The 20,988-nt window shown below is 41.1% G+C and overlaps 1 protein-coding gene across 1 annotated transcript in view; it reads right to left on the bottom strand.

Moving 5' to 3' along the window:
- Positions 1–20,988, bottom strand: part of ANO4 (anoctamin 4) — a 462,190-nt gene that overhangs the window by 420,956 nt on the left and 20,246 nt on the right. The window contains exon 3 of the mRNA XM_047742883.1: positions 18,336–18,587. Within this exon, the coding sequence (XP_047598839.1) occupies positions 18,336–18,587 (252 nt within the window). The remainder of the gene's footprint in view (positions 1–18,335; positions 18,588–20,988) is intronic.

Genomic DNA, 20,988 nt, shown 5'->3' with positions numbered 1-20,988 from the left:
TCCTCAAGATTTAAGACAGATTTAAAAAAAAATCAAATGTTGGGTCAGGTGAGATGAGGTGTCATCTAACACTTCCCCTGCCCCTTGTTAATTCTTGGAACTTTCTAGTCAATCCCTATTCCATCATTAAACCTCATTATTTTCTGTGCACAAATTAAAGTGACACCTTCAGTTTCATCCTGAATCTTCAACTCAAAAATATTAACTTTAGCTGTCTTTGCTATGTTGTAATTTGAAGCTATCAGTACAAACCATAAAATTTCTTGAAAACATGAGGGGTGGTAAGGTCCTTAATAGTCATAACAATGACTGTTTTGGTGTTTGGGATTTGCAAAGATAACAAAAGCAAAAGACAAACAAGTGGAACTATATCACATTAAAAGCTTCTGTACAGCCAAAGAAAACTACCAACAAAATGAAAAGGCAATCTATAGAATACATGTAACAAATCCTTATGTTGTATGGCTTAAATTGATACAATGTTATACAACAATTATATCTCAAAACTGGGAGGAAAATACTAGCAGCACAGATGGATAATGGATAATGCACAATATTCAAAATCATTTAGATGGAACTTTTAAATCTTCCTGGTTGCATTTTATTTAGCAAGGAAATGATATCTAAAGCTTCATAAAATGGTACTAGTATTACTAATGACACTTGAAGCCCTGACTTGGGATAAAGTGGAGAAGACCACCCTTTTCATGCTTGACCACTCAGACCCTCTTTGCAAACTGTGCTATTCTAAGACCAAATGATGCTCTGATAAAAGAGTAAAAGATTAAAATAGTAAAAGATTTGTCCTCTGTCACACTTACTCTAGAACAGAGAAAATGGTTCTATGTTAAAATATCAAAAGGACTTCTGTGCCTAGGGAAGGGAAGTAAGACAACATCAGCTGCAATATTAGCAAATGTGAGAGCCGGCAAAAGCAAAGTGAGTGCTCAAAGTGCCAAGAAAACCAATCGTTGTGTTGAGCAGGAGCTAGTAAACTGGGAACAAGTTTAAGGTTAAGTCAATTAATGGTAATTAAATGAAGAAAATCAAGGATGACTGTAACCCAACAATAACGATTATTACAAAGAGTTTTATGGATTAGGGATACAGCCATAGTTTAAGGACAAAACCAAGACTAATAAATAAGTCTTTAATTCAACAAATATTTGTCAACAATTATGTATCACCTACTGTCCAAGAGCATAGGGATCCAAATTCAAATCAGACATTTTCCCTGCTTCCCCGGCACTTACCATCTGATAGGGTGATGATATATACTCAACTAGGACTGCTGTGGTTAATTGTCTGAAAATGGTGCTATGGGAACACAGAGGAAGGAGTGTGGGGTTGTCCTCATAGAGAAATGGCATTTGATCCAGATCTTAAATATTATCAGGGAGAAAAGAAGGAAGAACAGGGCACTCTTGGTAAGAGTTCAGCATAAGTAAAGGCAGGAAGACATTGCAGTATACCATCAGGGCCAGAACATAGGAGCTTTGAAGGCAACATAGATAAGACAGCCCAGGCAAGAGCATAAGAATCTTAAACTCCATACTATGAAGTTCAGACTCAAATTATTGGCGGTCCCCAACCATAGATAGTTTGATTTTTTTATTTGTGTGACAAATAAAATTTATCATTAGAAACATTTAGTATATTCATAATGTGTGCAATCATACCACTATCCAATTCAGAAAACTTTCAGCACTCCAAAAGGAAACCCTATATACATTAAGCAATCATTCCTCATTTTCCCCTTCACCCAGCCTGTGGCATTCACTAATCTGCTTTCTGTCTCTATAGATTTGCCTAGTCTGGATATTTCATATAGATGGAATCATAAAATATATGACCTACTGTGTCCGGCTTGTTTCACTTAATACAATATTTTCAAGGTTCATCTACATTATAGCATTTCCTAGTACTTAATTCTTTTTTATGGCTGAATAATGTTCCATTGCATGAATATACCATATTTTGTTTATCCATTCATCGGCATATGGACATTTAGACTGTTTATACCTTTAGGCTGTTGTGCATATTGCCACTAGGAACACTAGTGTATCAATTTTTGTTTGAACACCTGTTTTCAATTCTTTTGATTATGTACCTAAGAGGGTTCCTGGGTCAGACAATAATTCACTGTTACAGTTATTGTAGAAGTACCAAATCCACTGATGGTTTTCAAGCCAAGAATGGCACGTTGGGACTGATGTTTTAACCAGTGTAGCCAGCCAGGAAAGAAGAGACTGGTAAGAGTGAAGGCCAAGAGGCCATCCAGGAAGCTACTGCCCCAGTCAAGCATAGAAAACTTTAATACACAGCAGGGGAAGTGACCACAAGAATGAAGAGAAAAGCATAGATTTCTGAGGTGATAAACAACTAAATATGGGAAAGGATGGAAGAAATCTTATTCATAGCTCTAGGTTAGAGCATGAATTAAATGCTGACAATTCATCTCCTTGAATGAATGCTGTGCTTCAAAGAGGAGTCAGGTCTTAGTGACCCTCTCATCCCCAGCGCTTAACAGGGAACCTGCTCCATAGGTAATCAAAGAACAATGTCGTGTTTGTCTGAATGATGATACCTGACATTATTTGTAAGAGAAATGACAAATCATGACTGTAGATGAGGAGGTAAAGAGGACTTCTTACTCTGTGAGGAACAGAATGGATAGTGATACATTTTGTTGAAACAGGGAACACTGAAATGGTTTAGACTGGTGCTAATGGAAATACAAAAGTAAGGATGTCCAGTAGACAGCTAGAAATTCAGAACAAAGTCTCGGGGGTCGGGGGGGACAAAAGGCCATATTTTGAAACAGACTATTGGTAGCCTTACTCATTAGGATCTCTCATTTCGATATCTAACTTCCTGGATTAACTCAAAATACCGTAATACAATGTCATAAATAATATGCTGTTACCTCCTAGGAAGTCTGGGGGAAATGAGTAAAATCAGTGGTGTGGGTCATGGCTTCATCTAAAATATGCCCATAGCTAGGACTCAGGCAACCCCAGGCACATCTTATGTTGGCAGATCATGCAAGCATACTTTTCTAAGATTATCTGCATTGGAAAAGAGGGGCTTTTACAAGGAAGTTCAGGTAAAGGACGACAATATAATCAGGGTATGAGGAGGACAGCACTATGTCTCTTTTGGGCAAATATCATTAGCCCAGTCCCATGGACTCTGATCTGAAAGGAGAAAGGGCCTCCTTTGAATCAAGGAAGCAAAGTGTGTGAAGATAAGCTGTGATAAATGGGGTCATTGGCTCTAATTCTTTATCTTTCCCTAATTCCATATCTTTTTGCCATGTAACTTTGCAGTGCCTCCCACTGAGAGACATTCTGCCCCATCCTTAACTCCAGGCTCAGCCATTTAACACGGATTGGTCAATGGGATATGAGCAAGTATATTGCCAGCAGAAGTTTGCAAAGTTTTCTTTCATGACAGCACACCGGGGCTAACCTGCTGGAGGATGAAAGACTTATGGAACAGAGCACAGTCATCCAGTTGCTACAGCTTAGATCAGCCTAGATCAGCCAATAGTCAGCCAAGACACTGAATGAGCTCCACCCAGATCAACAGAGCCACCTCATCCCAGATGTATCAGTAAATGTTTAGTGTCGTAGGCCACTGAGGTTTTGCTGTCCCTTGATATATGGTATTATATTATGGTAATGATCAACTGAAACAGGATTCTTTACCACAGTTCTTTGTTGACTCAACACTGTGGAAACATCAGGGAACATAGAGCCCCTTTGTGGGATCCGGCTTGGAGACAGTCCCGCCATCAGAGGCATCACAGAGGATTTAAGGAACATTAATAATTATTCTTCAAAGAAATAATTTCCTTGTACAATAAACCTTGCACAGACCCCAGAAAAAATTGTTCCTATGACCCCTATATGGTTTCAGAAGGAGTCAAGTTAATACTGTTCAATTTGTAAGTTGCAATTCATTAGCAAGAATGACATTGATTTAGTAGATCTTGTTTTTTGGGTTTTTTGTTTTGTTTTGTTTTTGTAAGATTTTATTTATTTATTTGACAGTGAGAGACATCACAAGTAGGCAGAGAGGCAGGCAGAGAGAGAGAGGAGGAAGCAGGCTCCCGGCTGAGCAGAGAGCCCAATGCGGAGCTTGATCCCAGGACCCTGGGATCATGACCGGAGTCTAAGGCAGAGGATTTAACCCACTGAGTCACCCAGGCGCCCCTGATTTAGTAGATTTGATGAGCATTTTGGGAGAGGAAGTAAGAATGGAATGAAAGATACCAGAATACATGACAAATAATAAGGTTAAATAGTTTCTGAAACTTTTCAGAGGCGATAGGGGAGGGGGAATCACAATACAAAGGTATTTCTCACTTTAGGTAAGAGTCAAAGCAAAGGAAAAACAAACAAACAAAAAACACCACCATCACCAACAACAACAAACCCCAAACTTGAAAGCCACAAGCTGAGAGAAGACAGCTGAATAACATTTTACAGCCCACCAAACTGGGCATCCAAGCCCAGCCCAAGAGAAATGAGACCGGTAAGAAAAGAGAAGCAATCAGTAAGCCCGAGTAATTAATAGCACCTTTCACTCACATTTTAGGATTTTAAAAAACACTTTTGCCTACTGTACCTCATCTGAGTCTCATAATAGCACCTTCCACAGATGAAGAAATCAAAGCTCTAAGAGGTCAAGCCCTTCGTGCGAAGGTAACATGGTAAGTGACACAGCTTGGGAGAGAAGCCAGGTCTTTGGTCTCCACATTCCCACCCTTACTTTCCGAGCTCCAGTGCATCTCTGAGATCTCTCTCAACCTGCTGCCACACTCAGAGATTGCACCGGTTTCCAAAATCTCAAATAAACCCCTTCTTGCTACACTCCTAGTCGGGTTTCGTTTCTGTTTGCTGGGGGCGAGCAGGCTCTGCACCCGCTGTGGGAGCCGGGATCTGACTGCGCCGCCAGGTGGCCGGGCTCGCCCTGGGCGGCCCTGCGGTATGCGCCGCGCCGAGGCTCCCGGGGCGGCCGCCGCTCCACCTGCGCCGCCTCGGCCGCCTCCACCTACCGTCAGCCCGCCCGCTGCTGCCGCCTCCATCACTCAGGCCCCCGGCGACACCCCCGCCGCCCGCCTCCGCTCCCCGGCCGCGCTCTGCGTCCGCCAGCCTGCCGCAGCCACCGCGGAGTCCCCGGAGCCCCAGGCGCCGCCCACGCTGCCCGCCTCTGCGAGTCCAGGCCCGCACCTGGGCTAGGGGCTGCGCCGCACCCCACCAGCAGCCCCCTCCAGAAATCCCGGATAGTGTCTTTGTCTTTCATTGAGCGGACCAGATTTTCGTGTTTGTGCGATCACTTAATATCGGTCGCATCCACTAGCCTGCATCACCATCATTCCATAAAGAAAGGGGCCTTGCCCAGGGTTCACTACGGTATCCCCAGCACCTGCGGCAGTGTTTGGCGCGTATTAGGCACTTGATGGAACAGCTCTTGAATAAATGCGAATCACTCTACCTCTAAAGAGAAAACTACAGCCAACTCTCCCATTTTCCAATTATAACCCTAAGTCAGTGGTATCCTTATTTTCCTGAAAAAGAAAAAAACTGTACAAAGTTTCCAAATATACAGGCTCATAACAAGGTGAACAGTGACAGAAGGCGGGTATTTTAGCTGCTTCCTGGGTGGACAGAGCCTCTCTGCCTACTTGTGATGTCTCTCTCTGTCAAATAAATAAATAAAATCTTACAAAAACAAACAAACAAACAAAAAACAAAAAACAAGATCTACTAAATCAATGTCATTCTTGCTAATGAAGAGCTAATGTCATTCTTGCTAATAAAGAGCTACAGACTGAACCTGAATCCAGGTGCTCATAAAATCTGCCCGGACGCTGGACCTCTTTTCCACAGAGCTAAGCCCTGATCCTCTACCTGGTCTTGCCTTTCCAAATTATTTACAAATCAGCTGGTACGCACAAACCTGCTGAATGAACTCTGATGAACCTCATCTCAAAAAGGCCAACCCGATTCCACCCCGCACTCTAACAAACAGGCAGCAAGTCATCTCCTCCCAATCCCACCAAGATCTGCAGAGACTTACCCTACCTAAGGCTTGAGGGCAGCAAGGTTCCTTCACCTCACCATCCCATTTATATCCTCTGCCTTCATTTCAACCCGTCCACATGGTGGAGGCCAGCCTGTGTCCTCTTACTCCCCCAGCTGCTGCCAGTGTTGACACTGTATGGCTCTCAGCTGAGGCTCTGTCTTCAGGCCTTTCTCCCAAACAAAGTTTCTCAAGATCACCCCCCTCCCTGTAGCAGGTTGCATTCAGGCAATGATGGGAGTGTCCGAAAGCCCCAGGGTGGGACAACTTTGAAGGATCATCCCAGCTCCAGATCTTCTTTTGCAATGGGCTGAGGCCTTTGTGCATCATTACAGTCCAGATCCACTCTCTGCCTAATCCTCCTCTGTTCCATCCCCCCTACACACACACACACAGACACACACCCCTTGATCCCATGAGCTCTCCTCAACAAATTTCTTACATGACATCTCCCGCTCAGAATCCATTTCCCAGAGAACCCAAACTAAGATAACTAAGCTCCCTCTCAAGTTCTTACCAGAGTCGTTTGTTTTTTGGCTTGCTTTTTAGGACCTAAACAATGTATATGAAAAACAGAACATCTATACCTCACAGGTCAATAATTTTCCCTTCACCAGAGACCTCCCACTTACAAGTGGTGGTTATGGAGTGCTGTTTTGGGAACTCAGACACGTTTTGATCAAAACAATACTATCAAGGATCTTTAAGAAGATCCTTTTCTTCACACAGCACCTGCCTGTTGGTAACCATACTTTGTTTGGTATAATATTGTTATCTGCATCTCATACTAAATTCCAAGCTCCACCACCAACACATGGGAGCTTGTTAGAAATGCAGAATCTCAAACCCCCCCCACCCCCCAACGCTCCACATACACCCCTACTGAAGAAGGATCTACAGTCTAACAAGATCTCCAGGTGATTTTTACTCACATTAAAGTTTGAGAACCACTGGTCTAAGCTTCCAAGCTTCAGTATTATATATTCACTTTATGGAAATACTTGGGATCGCCACTCACTCACATATTTCATCCATCAATCACAAGTCCAGCTGAAGCTATCTCCAAAATGCCCATCACTTCTATGCCTTTGGAACTATTTTAGTCAGGCCCTCTTATCTCTTGAGGACAATACTGAAAGTAGCAAGAGTTTAGATGACTAGATGAATGGATGGCTTTTTGTAGCATCTGCATGTCTTTGATTCTAAAGTATATTATTCTTTGCAAATCAAATTTAACACACCTTTAAGTCAAGCTTTTCAATTTCTTACATCAGAAATCTTCAAGTAACTTCATAGCTGCGTCGTTTAATTGACTTTGTCTTCATGTGCCATTAATCATTTCCTGATTCACTGATGTCTTCAATCTTCTAAAACTAAATAACCACCACACACAGAGAAGGAATTAATAGGATTTTGCTAGAATCAGAAATCAAGTGACTGGGCATAGCCTTGAATTCTGAAAGAACATTATAGCCAAATTTAAGAGAACAAAGGGAAATTAGGAAACTTGAAGGTAGCTCACTGATTTATTTCTCTTAGCCAATTCTCTTGTCAAATGAATATTTCCAATGATCCTCTTAGTCCTAAAGTGCAGGTAGTCCCTAACTCCAAGTGAGTTTTTCTCAGAGAAGTGGCAAATACATGGTGATTAAGATTCTGGACTTACACACACACACACACAAAAAACAAGATTCTGGACTTAATCACAAATGTCAATTGATTCACTGAATGCCAAAAAACATTGGAAACACCAGAGTATTAGCCTGAGAGAACCCAGCTAGCACACGTAACAGTATTTCTATGGACAACGCATTCAGTGCTCAACCTTGAATAGAACGATACAGCTATTCCCAGCTGCTCTGGAATCAGCCTTCGTACACTGTCCCACTGCCTCAAACACCAGTCCCTTAACTAAACAACCTCTCCTCAAATGCCTGCCCTTCTACTGTGGTATCTTCTACCCCACCAGTATTCTAGAAAACCACAAATCACCTTCCAAAAAGCCAGGAAAGTGGTTTTACTTGTTATAATTGCCCAACTTACGTAGGTTAATCATCAGACCCACATTTCACATAACCCTTACCAGGAAATCTTTTCCACAGTGTAAAGTTAAAACTGAAACACTCCTGGGGCACCTTGGGGACTCAGTCAGTTAAGCATCCGACTCCTGGTTTCAGCTCAGCTTATGATCTCAGGGTCATGAGATCGAGCCCTTCGGCTCAGCACTGAGTCTCTTTGAGATTCTTTTTCCCTCTTCTACTACCCCTCCCACTGTGTGCACGTGTGCTCTGAAAAATTAAATAAAACAAACAAACAAACAAATAAATAAATATCTTTTTTAAAAAACTAAAACACTCCTTCAGGGACATTTTGACAAAAGGAAAAATTTTGAAAGCAGAGACAGAAGCAGGGAGGTACCCATTCTATTACGATTCATATAAAATATTCAATTAAAACCAGAGAAGGAAAAAAAAAATAAAACCAGAGAAGGCAAGAAAAAAATAAAAAAAAAAAAAAAACAGTGAACAAATGCAATGAGTAGAAAGCAGCTACTAACATGGTAGAGGTTAATCCAACTGTATCAGCAATCATTTTAAATGTCTAATTTATCACTTAAAGGACAAATTGTCAGAGTGGATAAAAACACAAGATCCAACTCTATGTTGTCTGTAAGAAATCCTCTTTCTTTCCTTCTTTTTTCTCTTCTTTCTTTCCTTTCCTTTCTACCTTTTGAACTTTTTCATATTTAAAAAATATAATGGCTTAGAAAAACTATGTCTAATTTATATGGTCCTGTTTTTTATAGTTATCCTCCCATTACTCTGTATCATGAACTAAGCTGGGCTGACACTCGAGCAGAACTCCTGGGTTTTGCCTGACTGGGCACACAGTGCACAAGCAGGAGCAGGTCAATGAGCATCTCTGGGCATCTCTAAAAGGGAGACCACTGAGCTCCCAATTGGGTCAGATTACTCTCGCGGTCACATCAGGAGCTCAAGTTGCAGGGTCACTTTTTTGTGACACCTTACCTCTGAAATTTAAAACTCCCCTATTTCTTTCAGCATCACTTCTGAATGTAACTGGTCACAATTTGTTGAAAGAAATTAAATCACGCTATTAAACAGATACCTCTTCTAAGCTACTCTCTATCTCAGACAAATTCATGGCATCATGAGTCTGACATATCTCTAGGTTTCAGAGTCCACACACAGAAGCACTGGTAAGCTTACGAGGTCACTAGGAAACATAAGTGAACATCTTCCATGCCATGGTGAGACACAGTGCTTTGCTTAGACTGTAGGTACACAGGTAAAAGCTCGACTCTTGGGAAATGATTACAAATTGGAAACAGAGAATAGTCATTTCACATCTTCCTTTCCTGTCACAAATGAGGATCTGCTCAGTCAGTTAACCATCCAACTCTTGGTTTCAGCTCAGGTCATGATCCCAGGTTGTGGGATCAAGCCCCGCATCAGGCTCTGTGCTCAGCGTGGACTCTGCTTGAGATTCTCTCTCTTCCTATCCCTCTGGCCCTCCTACAGTTCATGTTCTCTCTCTCTCTCAATAAAGAAATCTTTTTTTTTTTAAAGGTGACACTTTAAACTTGGAAGCGGGGGAATCTCCGTCTTCAGAAAGGAAGTCCCTCCTTGCTTTCAACTAGGATACGATTTGCAAAAGGCTCTTATTAAATATAAGGTAAAATCCATTACAACCTACAGACACATTCTAAACAATTAGGTTACCAGATTACTCCCACTAAGCGGAACTCCAAAGAACAGGACCAGATTTAACTGGTGCAAATCAGTGGTTCTTAACTGGGGACAATTTTGCACCCCCCAACCAGGGATACTTGGCAACATTTGGTGATAATTTTTGGTTGTCACACCTAGCACCCAGTTGGGTAGAGGCCGGAAATGCTGTTAAACATCGACAGTGCCCAAGACAGCTCCCATAGCAAAGAATTACTCTGCTCAAAATGTCAATAATACCAAGGTTGAGAAACTGATGTAAGTGAACAAGAAGAGAAAAGGCCGAGGGGCAGCACGAAATAAAATGTAGGAAGAGTTAGAGGACAGGAAGAAGTATGGAAAAGGGAAAATCAAAAGTGTCAAAGACATATTTTATCAATAACAGCCGCAGATAGAGCAGCAAGCACAGAGTCCTGGAAATGCCACAAAGGCAGGGCCCATTGCAACGTCATGGTCTAACACACAGAAAGAGAAACTCAAAGGTGTTAGGGTCCGTAATCAAAGGAGCGAGACTGATACAAAGTGAAGTTCAAGCAAAGCTTTATCTCGTGCCAAGCATCGAGAATTAAACCAGAATTAAACCAACCGGTCAGGGGCCGTCTCTTACAAAGAGGTGACGACCCTTCCCAGCCTCACAGACTAACTTTTATAGAGGTGGTTGAGCCTGGCTTACACACAGGTGGCCAATGAGATTGCAATACGCAGGGAAAACTGCACAGTCATGCTAGGTTGGCAATATGGGTGGCCAACTGAATTTCAATTTATCATAGTAAATATATGCATGCCCTACTGACTGGATGTCTCCACCTAGCCTGGCCCGCCCTTGTATCTGGGCTTTGCAAGTAAGTTCCTCCGGGAGGGGCAGGTCAACCAAATGGCTCCCTCTGGCTAACCAGGCCCTTTCAAAAGGGAGGAAGTAGCATTAAGAAGTAGTGATGAGGGGAGCCTGGGTGGTTCAGTCATTAAGCATCTGCCTTTGGCTCAAGTCAAGATCCCAGGATCCTGGGATCAAGCCTCACATCGGGCTCCCTGCTGGCGGGAAGCCTGCTTCACTCTCTTCCATTCCCACTGTTTGTGTTCCCTCTTAGTCAAATAAATAAATAAATTTTTTTTAAGAAAAGAATTAATGATGAACATGGAACAATAAGTTAGGGACCAGGTCACATGCAGAATGTATCATAGCATTCCTGGCCTCAAACCCTGAAATACCTTCTGCCCACATATGTCAACCAAAAATATCTCCTGACATTGCCAAATGTCCACCATGAAACAAAATTATTTTTGGTTGAAAACCATTCTTCTAAAGGGACCTTACTGAATTAAAAATATATAGATTTCCCCCTCATTATTTCTTTCATCTTTCTTCTAGGTTCAATTTCCTTCCTTTCAATAATGGGCTTTTCAGTCATTCTTTCACTAGGTTTGTGTTGGGTATATTTCCCAGTCTTTTTCCAAAAATGTTCTCTTTTTTTTTATTTTTTAAAGATTTTATTTATTTATTTGACACAGAGAGAGATCACAAGCAGGCAGGGAGGCAGGCAGAGAGAAGAGGAAGCAGGCTCTCCAAAGAGCAGAGAGCCCGATGCGGGGCTCGATTCCAGGACCCTGGGATCATGACCTAAGCCAAAGGCAGAGGCCTTAACCCACTGAGCCACCTAGGCACCCCAAATAAAGGCTCCAAAAATGTTCTTACACTGACCTCCCTCTTCAATAATCATTTAGCTGGATTTAGAATTCAGAATTGACTGTTATTTCTTCAGCACTTCTAAGATACTAATTCACTGTCTTCTGGCCTTTATCATTATTACTGGAAAGTCTTTCCCCACTTTTTTCTCATTTGCAAGAAATACGTTGTTCCCACCTCAGAATTCTAGTATTTTATCTTTGTGCTGACTCACCACAATATGTTTATAATAGTGGATTTAGTTTTACTTAATCTACTTGGTATTCACTGTTCCTGGAATCAAAATATTTGTGTCTCTCATCAATTCTGGGAAATTCTCATTGTCTTTTTTTTTTTTTAATATTCTATGTCTCTCCACTCTTTCTAGTCTCTTAATCCAGAATAAGATTTCTATTAATTGTATGTTGTACTTTCTCATTCTGTCTTCTATATTTCAATCTCCTCCTCCTTGTTTTTCTACATCCTCTCTATTTTGTATTTGGGGTAATTCCTTCAGCTCTATCTTCCAGGCCTAGTTCTCTCTTCAACTGTGTCTAATCTTCAGTTGAAATGGTCATAAAAAATATACTTCCCATATACCAGGATCTACATTGACCAAACAAATACATGATTAAGACACTAATTCTCAACTCAAGATCTTTACATCTAGTAAGCCAGCCAACATGAAAAAAAAAAAAAACTATTTTACAATCTAACAAGAACAGAATTCAAAGTGTCAACAGAAATTGCCAGAAACAGAAAAAAAATGATTAAATATGCTGAGGAGAAAAAGAAAATAACTCACAGAGAAGGACACCTTGTAGGTAGGCTTGAAGAGAAAATTTTCTAGGAGGAGAGTGTAAAGAAGGGTATCCATGCAGATGGCACAGCATGTGTAAAATCATGAATCTCTGAGGTTCAGTAAAGAATTACACGTAACCACAGTGTGGATACATCTGAAGAGAGTAGTGATAGGTGTTAGGGGGTCTGGTAAGCTAGTTAGAAAAGCCCTCTGGTACCATATATGAATTGACAATGGGAGAAGTTTTCCCAAGTGAAAGGAAAGGGCAGTAATAGAGCAAGGAAAGAGGAGAGCAAGAAAGAAAGAGAGATGAATTTGGAAAAGTGACACCTGTGGACATGGAAGACAAGAATTTTTTAAATAATTAATTATGAATTAAGAAGACTGCTATACTAATGCAGGTAGAGATTATAAGAGTTGGAGCTGAGATAGTGTTAGCAGGGATGATGAGAATGCTCTTAATTGGAGATATTTCTAAGGTAAACATAATGCATGTGTCAGCCAGCTGGCTGTGTAGGCTGATGGCCAGCAGAGAGTTGAGCATGAGGTCACTGACTTTCTGGCTTAGGAGTCTGGACAGACTGTGACACCATTAAATAGAGTAGGAAATTCAACTCTGAGAGGTACCAGAAGCAAGTTCTTTTTGTGGCACATAGTTTTGAGATGTCTGGGATATATCCAGGCTGAAAGTTCTGGAAGGTGGTTGTAAATACATCTTTAAAGCTTGGCAGGGAAATCAGACATGGTAATAGCACTTAAGAGTCATGAGCATGCAGCTAGGCACTGAATACAATAGGAGAAAGTGACCGAGAATTAGCTGGGGGCAGAGTGACCAAAAGTGTAAACCATGTGCAGGTAGTGAAGCAAGTTACAAAGCTTGATCATCAAAAACTGAGTATCAAACCTACACAGAGTATCTGTGAGCCAGTTTCAGACTTTCTTCCTACGGTTCTCTCAAATTTACATTCTTTTAATTGATGAAATAATTCAATAACAGCTTTTGTACTCAATATATTTTGATAAATATATTTTAATGTTACATTTTCATAACAGCATATTTTAATACTTTATTATTTGTATTTTAATAGTATATTAATGAAATAATTCAATAACAAAAAAGTGTATTGTTATTTTTATTTGTTATTTCCTTTGTTACTCACTTGTTATTCACTTTTGTGAAATCTTCTATCTTAGCACATATTACGCTGAATTAAAACACTTGATTTGCTGGGGTGCCTGGGTGGCTCAGTGGGTTAAAGCCTCTGCCTTCGGCTCGGGTCATGATCCCAGGGTCTTGGGATTGAGCCCCACATCAGGGTCTCTGCTCCTTGGGGAGCCTGCTTTCTCCTCTCTCTCTCTGCCTGCCTCTCTGCCTACTTGTGATCTCTGTCTGTCAAACAGATAAATAAAATCTTAAAAAAAAAAAAACTTGATTTACTTATATGCCCCCTCCTGTAGACTCTGAGCTCCTTAGGGGTGATGCTTTACTCAGCTTTCTATTCCAAGGACTTATCACAGTACATGGCCCAGAGTGGGAACTTAGTATGTATCAGAGGAATGGATGGCTGGAAGGATGAATGGATGGAGCCCGCCAAACAATGGAGACTGATTTTCCAACTTAACCTGCTACAGCTGATTTACTGATTAAAACATTTTCCACCATAAGGAAGGAGTGCCATGTCCAGGGCCACCATGCAGAGTTTCACAGGTTATTCACTGTGCAAGGTGGCAAACAGGTTTAAGTAAAGTCAAATCAAGAGAAGCTATTGTACCAGTTAGTCACGCAATGAAGGGAAAGGATGATGGCATAGGGTAGTGGCAAGAGTAAAAACAGCTCAATAAAATGATAATCCCAGAAGTTCTAGGCATTCTGTGTCTTTTTAGTTGCTTCTAGAATTGTAGAGTGGTGGGGTTTATAAAATGGAAACATTATTTTTAAGTATGTTTGGAGAAATTCTTAAACATAAGAAAATCCCAACAATCAATAAATAAGTGTAGAGTGATTTTGTGACTAAAACTTGTCAGCTCCGCCCATTAGACCTGCAGTTTGTGCAGAAGAAAGATGACTTAGAAATGTGAAGGGATGTCTGGCAAAATCGGGAATGCTTAAGAAATCCTGGTGTAGCGGAACTGTCTTATCTCACCCCACAGGTTTCTTCAAACTAGCAAGAGAAGCAAAAAATAAAATATAAGAAAATAATGGCATTAACTTTACTTAAAAAAAAAAAACAAGGAAGGAGAAAGGAAACTGGATCTTCCACACAGAAAATACATATTAAAATCAATAAATTACTGTATGAAATCAAATAAATATAATAATTAACCTATATAAAATCATAATTGAGATTTACAGAAGCTATACCAGCATCTTCAATTTTCTATAATAAGACACTACATGCTTAGCCACATGCAAAAGAATGAAACTGGACCATTTCCTTACACCACACACAAAAATAGACTCCAAATGGATGAAAGACCTCAGTGTGAGATAGGAATCTATCAAAATCCTTGAGGAGAACACAGGCAGCAACCTCTTCAACCTCAGCCACAGCAACTGCTTCCTAGAAACATCACCAAAGGCAAAGGAAGCAATGGTAAAAAATGAACTATTGGGGCTTCCTCAAGATCAAAAGCTTTTGCACAGCAAAGGAAACAGTCAACAAAACCAAAAAACAACTGACAGAATGGGAGAAGATATTTGCAAATGACATATCAGATAAGGGGCTAGTATCCAAAATCTATTATGAACTTATCAAACTCAACACCTAAAGAACAAATAATCCAATCAAGAAGCGGGCAGAAGATATGAACAGAGGTTTCTGCAAAGAAGACATCCAAATGGCCAACAGACACATGAAAAAGTGTTCAATATCACTCAGCATTAGGGAAATACAAATCAAAACCACAGTGAGATACCACCTCACACCAGTCAGAATGGCTAAAATTAACAAGTCAGGAAACAACAGATGTTAGCAAGGATGCAGAGGAAGGGGAACCCTCCTACACTGTTGGTGGGAATGCAAGCTGGTGCAGCCACTCTGGAAAACAGCATGGAGGTTCCTCAAAAAGTTGAAAACAGAGCTACCCTATGACCCAGCAATCACACTACTGGGTATTACCCTAAAGATACAAATGTAGTGATCTGAAGGGGCACGTGCACCTGAATGTTTATAGCAATAATATCCACAATAGCCAAACTATGTAAAGAACCTAGATGCCCATCAAGAGATGATTGGATAAAGAAGATGTGATACACACACACACACACACACACACACACACACACACACACACACAGTGGAATACTATGCAGCCATCAAAAGAAATGAAATCTTGCCATTTACAACGACGTGGATGGAACTAGAGGGTATTATGCTGAGCGAAATAAGTCAATCAGAGAAAGACAATTATCATGTGATTTCTCTGATATGAGGAATTTGACAGGCAGGGGGGTTGACGGGTAGGGAATGAAAAAATGAAACAAGATGGGATCAGGAGGGAGACAAACCATAAGAGACTCTTAATCTCATTAAACAAACTGAGGGTTACTGAGGGTTAGGGAGGTAGGGATAGGGTGGCTGTGTTATGGACATTGCGGAGGGTATGTGCTATGGTGAGTGCTATGAAATGTGAAAGCCTGATGATCCACAGACCTGTACCTCTGGGGCAAATAATACATTATATGTTAATTAAAAAATACTACATCCTTGTTTAATATATCTTTAAATGTTGAGGCTAACTTTGTAAGTATACAAATAAAAATAATAAACAGTTGCTTGGAAAAAATCCAGCATTTTATTGCTAATGGAAAATTCCCAGGAATGAAGAAAACTATGGGCTCTTAATTTGTTTTTGAAAAATCTTCAGTTTAAAAATAGAAACCTCCTCTAGAAATTGGATTGCTTCTGAGTATGGCACTCTATGGGAAGAAAGAAGTCAACTCACAGAGAAACGTGATAAAATGTTAATCTGGCAGCTGCCATTTCACACTCATCTTTGCCAAGAAATACCAGAACCCTGCAGCTACCCCAGCCAAAGGCAGCACTTCATTTCTGAACTTCAGATTTTATTAAAATTTTAAAGCAAGCAGAGCCCATTTTCATTCATGATAATTTCAAATCCTAGAGGATTTCAAAGTTCAGCCCAGATTGTAATTTTTCTACTCTCAAGTTGATCCTCAAACAGGACAACTAGAAAGATAGTTTGTTTTTGCCACGGCAGAGATAACAGAATGCAATTGTCCCTCCATGCTTAACAGTGAGTAATACTATCTAGCCACTTAACCAAAGACATCTGGAGGGGGTCCCCCAAGGTATGCAGATGAACCTCAGAAACCAAAATCTCAGGAGAGAGTAGTCTGCTGAAGACAGACAGCTGAAGCTTACTTTGTGTCATGGACACAGCATCCCCTGGAGGAGCCCCGGAATCTTCATTTTTAACAAATTCAATGGTGAGCCTTCACACTTGGTGCTACGTCAGCAATCTACTGCTTCAGGTTGCTTTTGATCTGGAACTTCTGCAACATCAGCATCTCACCTCTAGGTGGCAGCATCTGTGAACTGTTACATGTTGTTGCGACTGTTAAGTGTCAACTTCAAAGTTTTATTTCCAGAACAGGAATTACACATTGGATTTGTCCAACTAAGCCATTACTCCTAAGTGCTATATCTATGGAAGAAAAATGTGGCAGGATAGATTTTTTCGTAATTTAAAGTTCCAACTTAGACTTTAGAAATAAAAACAATTAACTGGTTATTCTTGCATAAAGCTTCCTGTAACTCATTTAAAGTGAAATGTAAGTGATAAATTTTAAGGCAATGTGTTGTGAGCATTTTTCTTGCCCTGACTGTTTAAGTCATGACTCCCAAAGATCACATAGATCAGCAGTTGGCAAACATTTTCTGCAAAGGGCCAGATCATAAGTATTTTAGGCTTCGCGGGCCATACAGTCTCTGTCATAATTACTCAATTCTGCCATTGTCACAGGAAAGCAGGCAGAGACAATACATGAATTAATGAGTGTGGCTATGTCCCAATAAAACTTTGAAATGTGGAACAGAAAAAGGTGAATTTCATGTAACTTTCACATGTCTCAAAATATTATTATTATTTTAATTTTTTCTAACTGTATGGATTGACTGTTTGTCCCCTCCACCTCCAAATTCATACATTAAGATCCTAATACCTGAAGTGATGGTATTAGGAGATGGGGCCTTTGAGAGATGTTTAGGTCATGACAATGGAACCACCAAGATTGAGATTAGCATTCTCAAAGAAGAGACACCACAGAGATCCCTTGTCCCTTCCACCATATGAGGATACTATAAGAAGTCTGAGACCTGACAAAGGGCCCTCACCTGACCATGCTGGCACCCTGATCTCAAACCTCTAGCCTCCATGACTGTGAGAAATAAATTTCTGTTCTTTATAAACTACCTGGTTTAGGTATTGTTACAGCCACTCTAGCTAAGACGAAATTAGACATAATGAATGAACGAAGACACCAATCATTTTTAAAAAGTAAAAACTATTCGCAGTTCTTGAGCTGCACAAAAACAGGTGGATGGCTCAGATCTGGCCCATTGGCAGCAGTCTGCAGGCCCGTGACATAGATCAGTTTGGTGGAGCAACATGAATTGGTAGTAACTAAGGTATTCATAAGTAACTTATTGATAACTTTTCTGAATATAAGAGTTTAGCCCAAGAAAGATGGCTTGCCACTAAACATAAGATTAAAAACATTAAACAAAAATTCATATGACAAAACTTGGAATTCTGATTCAGAGTTGATTTCCAGACAACATTTTACCAAATAGAACTAACACTTAGATCAAATATTTCTAAACACATCTAACTTTCCTTCAGGTACAGCCAAGCTATTAAAGACCAGTGAATACAGGGGAATTGTTGGAGTCCACAGCACCATATAAGCAGGAATGCAGATGCAATTTGTTCAGCAGGTAAACAAACAGGTGAAGGAACCTTAAATACACTGAGTCCTGAATCTCCAACAGGGAACCAACACCATTACCTGTCGTGTCTTGACTGAGGGTTTCCTGGCTGCTGCTGCTGTAAGAAGGCACTGGAGTGATGGACAGTGAGGCTGGACAAGACAAAGGTGTAGCCAGCTCAGTCTTGCGGGTGAGGGATCGGTGGTACGCAGGGATGCCCGCATCTTTGGAGACAAAGAGAGGCAGATCTGATGGAAGCGTGGGTCTGCCTTGTGCATATGGATTTTTCCAGTGGGTGAGCCCGATTGCAACAGGCCCAGCAACATCATAACCTGACGAAACAAACACATTAGGTTAGAAGCAGCAAGCAAAGCCTCTTACCATATCTGCTTTCATATTTCTCAAAGTCTTAGTTGTGAATCAAACCCAATACCACTTGACATAAGGATGCATCTTACTAACAAACAGGAATCGTCACACTTCATGGGTCATGTTCACTGTTCAACATACATTCAGGAAGCCACAGTACAAGGAGACTGTTACTATTTCAGTTCCATAGATGAGGAAACTGGATCTCAACTCGCCCTAGGTTAAGCAGCCAGGAAGTGCCAGAGGCAGAATTTAAGCCCAGATCTGTCTGACTCTAAAATCTGTGTTCTTTCCTCTAAACCAGAACAGACTACAGTACAAAATAAAGTGAAAGAGATAGTTTAAAGTAGGACAGAAAGGTACCCCCTCAGGATCTCAAGGGAGAAAGTTCTTCTTGGTGAAGGGACGAGGTCATGAAGATGGTGGTATGAACTTGGCCTTATAAACAAGCATTGCAACCTAGAGGCCAGAGGAAACAGAGGGACAGATCAGTTCTGCAGATGTGTCTCATCTGGCCCACTCTTTTCTTAAGGTGAAGTAAAAGTCAAATTCAAATTAACAACAATAAAAATCTAGAGAGTTCTCAAGAGAATCCAACTTTCTAGTTTCTCTTGAAAAATCTCTTGATCTTCTCCTCAAGATCAAGTGAAACTGGACCACATTACCACAGGGCAAGTGTCAGCTGGAGAAACTCCAGGAGCTATTTTCTTCAGGTGGAGTGAGGGAATTCCAGTCTGCCGCAGTCCCCACCACTCCCTAATACCTTACTCCCAGCCTGTTTCACTCCTTTGTCTTACATTCCTAACTTCTCCAGGATTTTACATTTGCAACCTGGATATAGAATTTAGGAATATAAGTATAATCCAGGTGAAAAAAAAAAAAGAATGGCAAGGCAAGCTGATACAAGACAGTTGAGGTTCTTAAATGCCAATGTAAGAAAACTAAATTTTTTGGCAAGCAAAACAATATTCCTGAAAGTCTATGAAGTGAGGACTAGCATAATCAAATTAATGACAACAAAGGAAGCCAGAATCTGTCCCTTCTTGCTGTGGTGGTTGTCTCTTCTGGGAGGCCTCCTCTGACACCCCCAAGCTTTTTAAACCATTTGTGAAGGATAGCCCACTACAGAGTGCTGGTGTGTGGGTACTGGAGGTATTGGAAGAGAAAGTCCAAACTGGGGAGGGCAGGTTGAAGAATCAAGAAAGCCCAGAGGATGGGGCACCTGGGTGGCTCAGTGGGTTAAGCCTCTACCTTCAGTTCAGGTCATGACCTCAGGGTCCTGGGATGCAGCCCTGCATTGGGCTCTCTGCTCAGCGGGAAGCCTGATTCCCCCCCCCCTCTCTCTGCCTGCCTCTCTGCCTACTTGTGATCTCTCTCTCTGTCAAAGAAATAAATAAAATCTTTAAAAAGAAAGAAAATAAAAGAAAGCCCAGAGGAGGTAACAAGGGAGGGCATCTGTGTAGATTCTGCAGCCTAAACTTGGTGTCTGGTGCCATCTTGAACAGGGTATGTGTCAAACAATCAATGCCTACACTTTACACCCAAGCGTTTTATTCTTTTCATACATGGGTCCTTCATGAACTGAGCCCTCCTCAAGGTTCGAGGGTGTTTTAGTCATCTTTGAAACTCCCTTCCAATGTCTATTTGGCTCTTTCCCTCTTTCCTCTTCTACCAGTCCCTAGCACAAAGCTAGACTTAGGAATGGCACTCAATGGATACCCACTGTTCACTGAGTTCCTCGATGCCAGCGGCAAGGAGATAGATGATGCAAAAAACTGTGAGGGAGAGGCTAGGGGAGTATTACTTGGGGACCCCATTTAAGTGTTGGCAGCGGGAAAGGAAAAGAAGTCCAGAGAGATACATGATATTGACCAAAGAAAGAGCTTGGGGTAGTTCTGTCCCTCCCTAGCAAGATATCAGAGAAGACTTGTGGCAAACGGAAACACAGACTTCCTCATCCTAACTGTGGCAATCAGAAGGACTGGCCTTGCAAGGGCTGAGGAAGGTTGAGTGTGTTTTTAGACATGACGAGTTTGAGCCTCCACGGAAATATCTATGTGGAAACATCTGGCAGGTAGCTGGGAGGAAAATGGAAGTGAGGATCAGGAGAACTGAGACCAGAGCCATAAATCTAGTAGTTACCTACATAGAAATCATGGGTGAGGCCTAGGAAAAAGTAACCTCATTGTCATAAAATAATAAATCCACTAACTAATTTTTATTGGCATTGTGCTAAGGGACCTACAAGCACCACCTCATTTAAACCTCACAATAACCCTGTCAGGCAGATACTACTAATATTCCCATTTGACAGATAAGGAAAATGAGGCCAAAGGACATTATAACTTCCTCAAAGTCAATAGC

Source organism: Lutra lutra, chromosome 8, assembly GCF_902655055.1.
Source record: "Lutra lutra chromosome 8, mLutLut1.2, whole genome shotgun sequence".
NCBI classification, from domain to species: Eukaryota; Metazoa; Chordata; class Mammalia; order Carnivora; family Mustelidae; genus Lutra; species Lutra lutra.
Note: the sequence above shows the minus strand (reverse complement) of the source record. Positions and strands in the feature narration are given on the sequence as shown.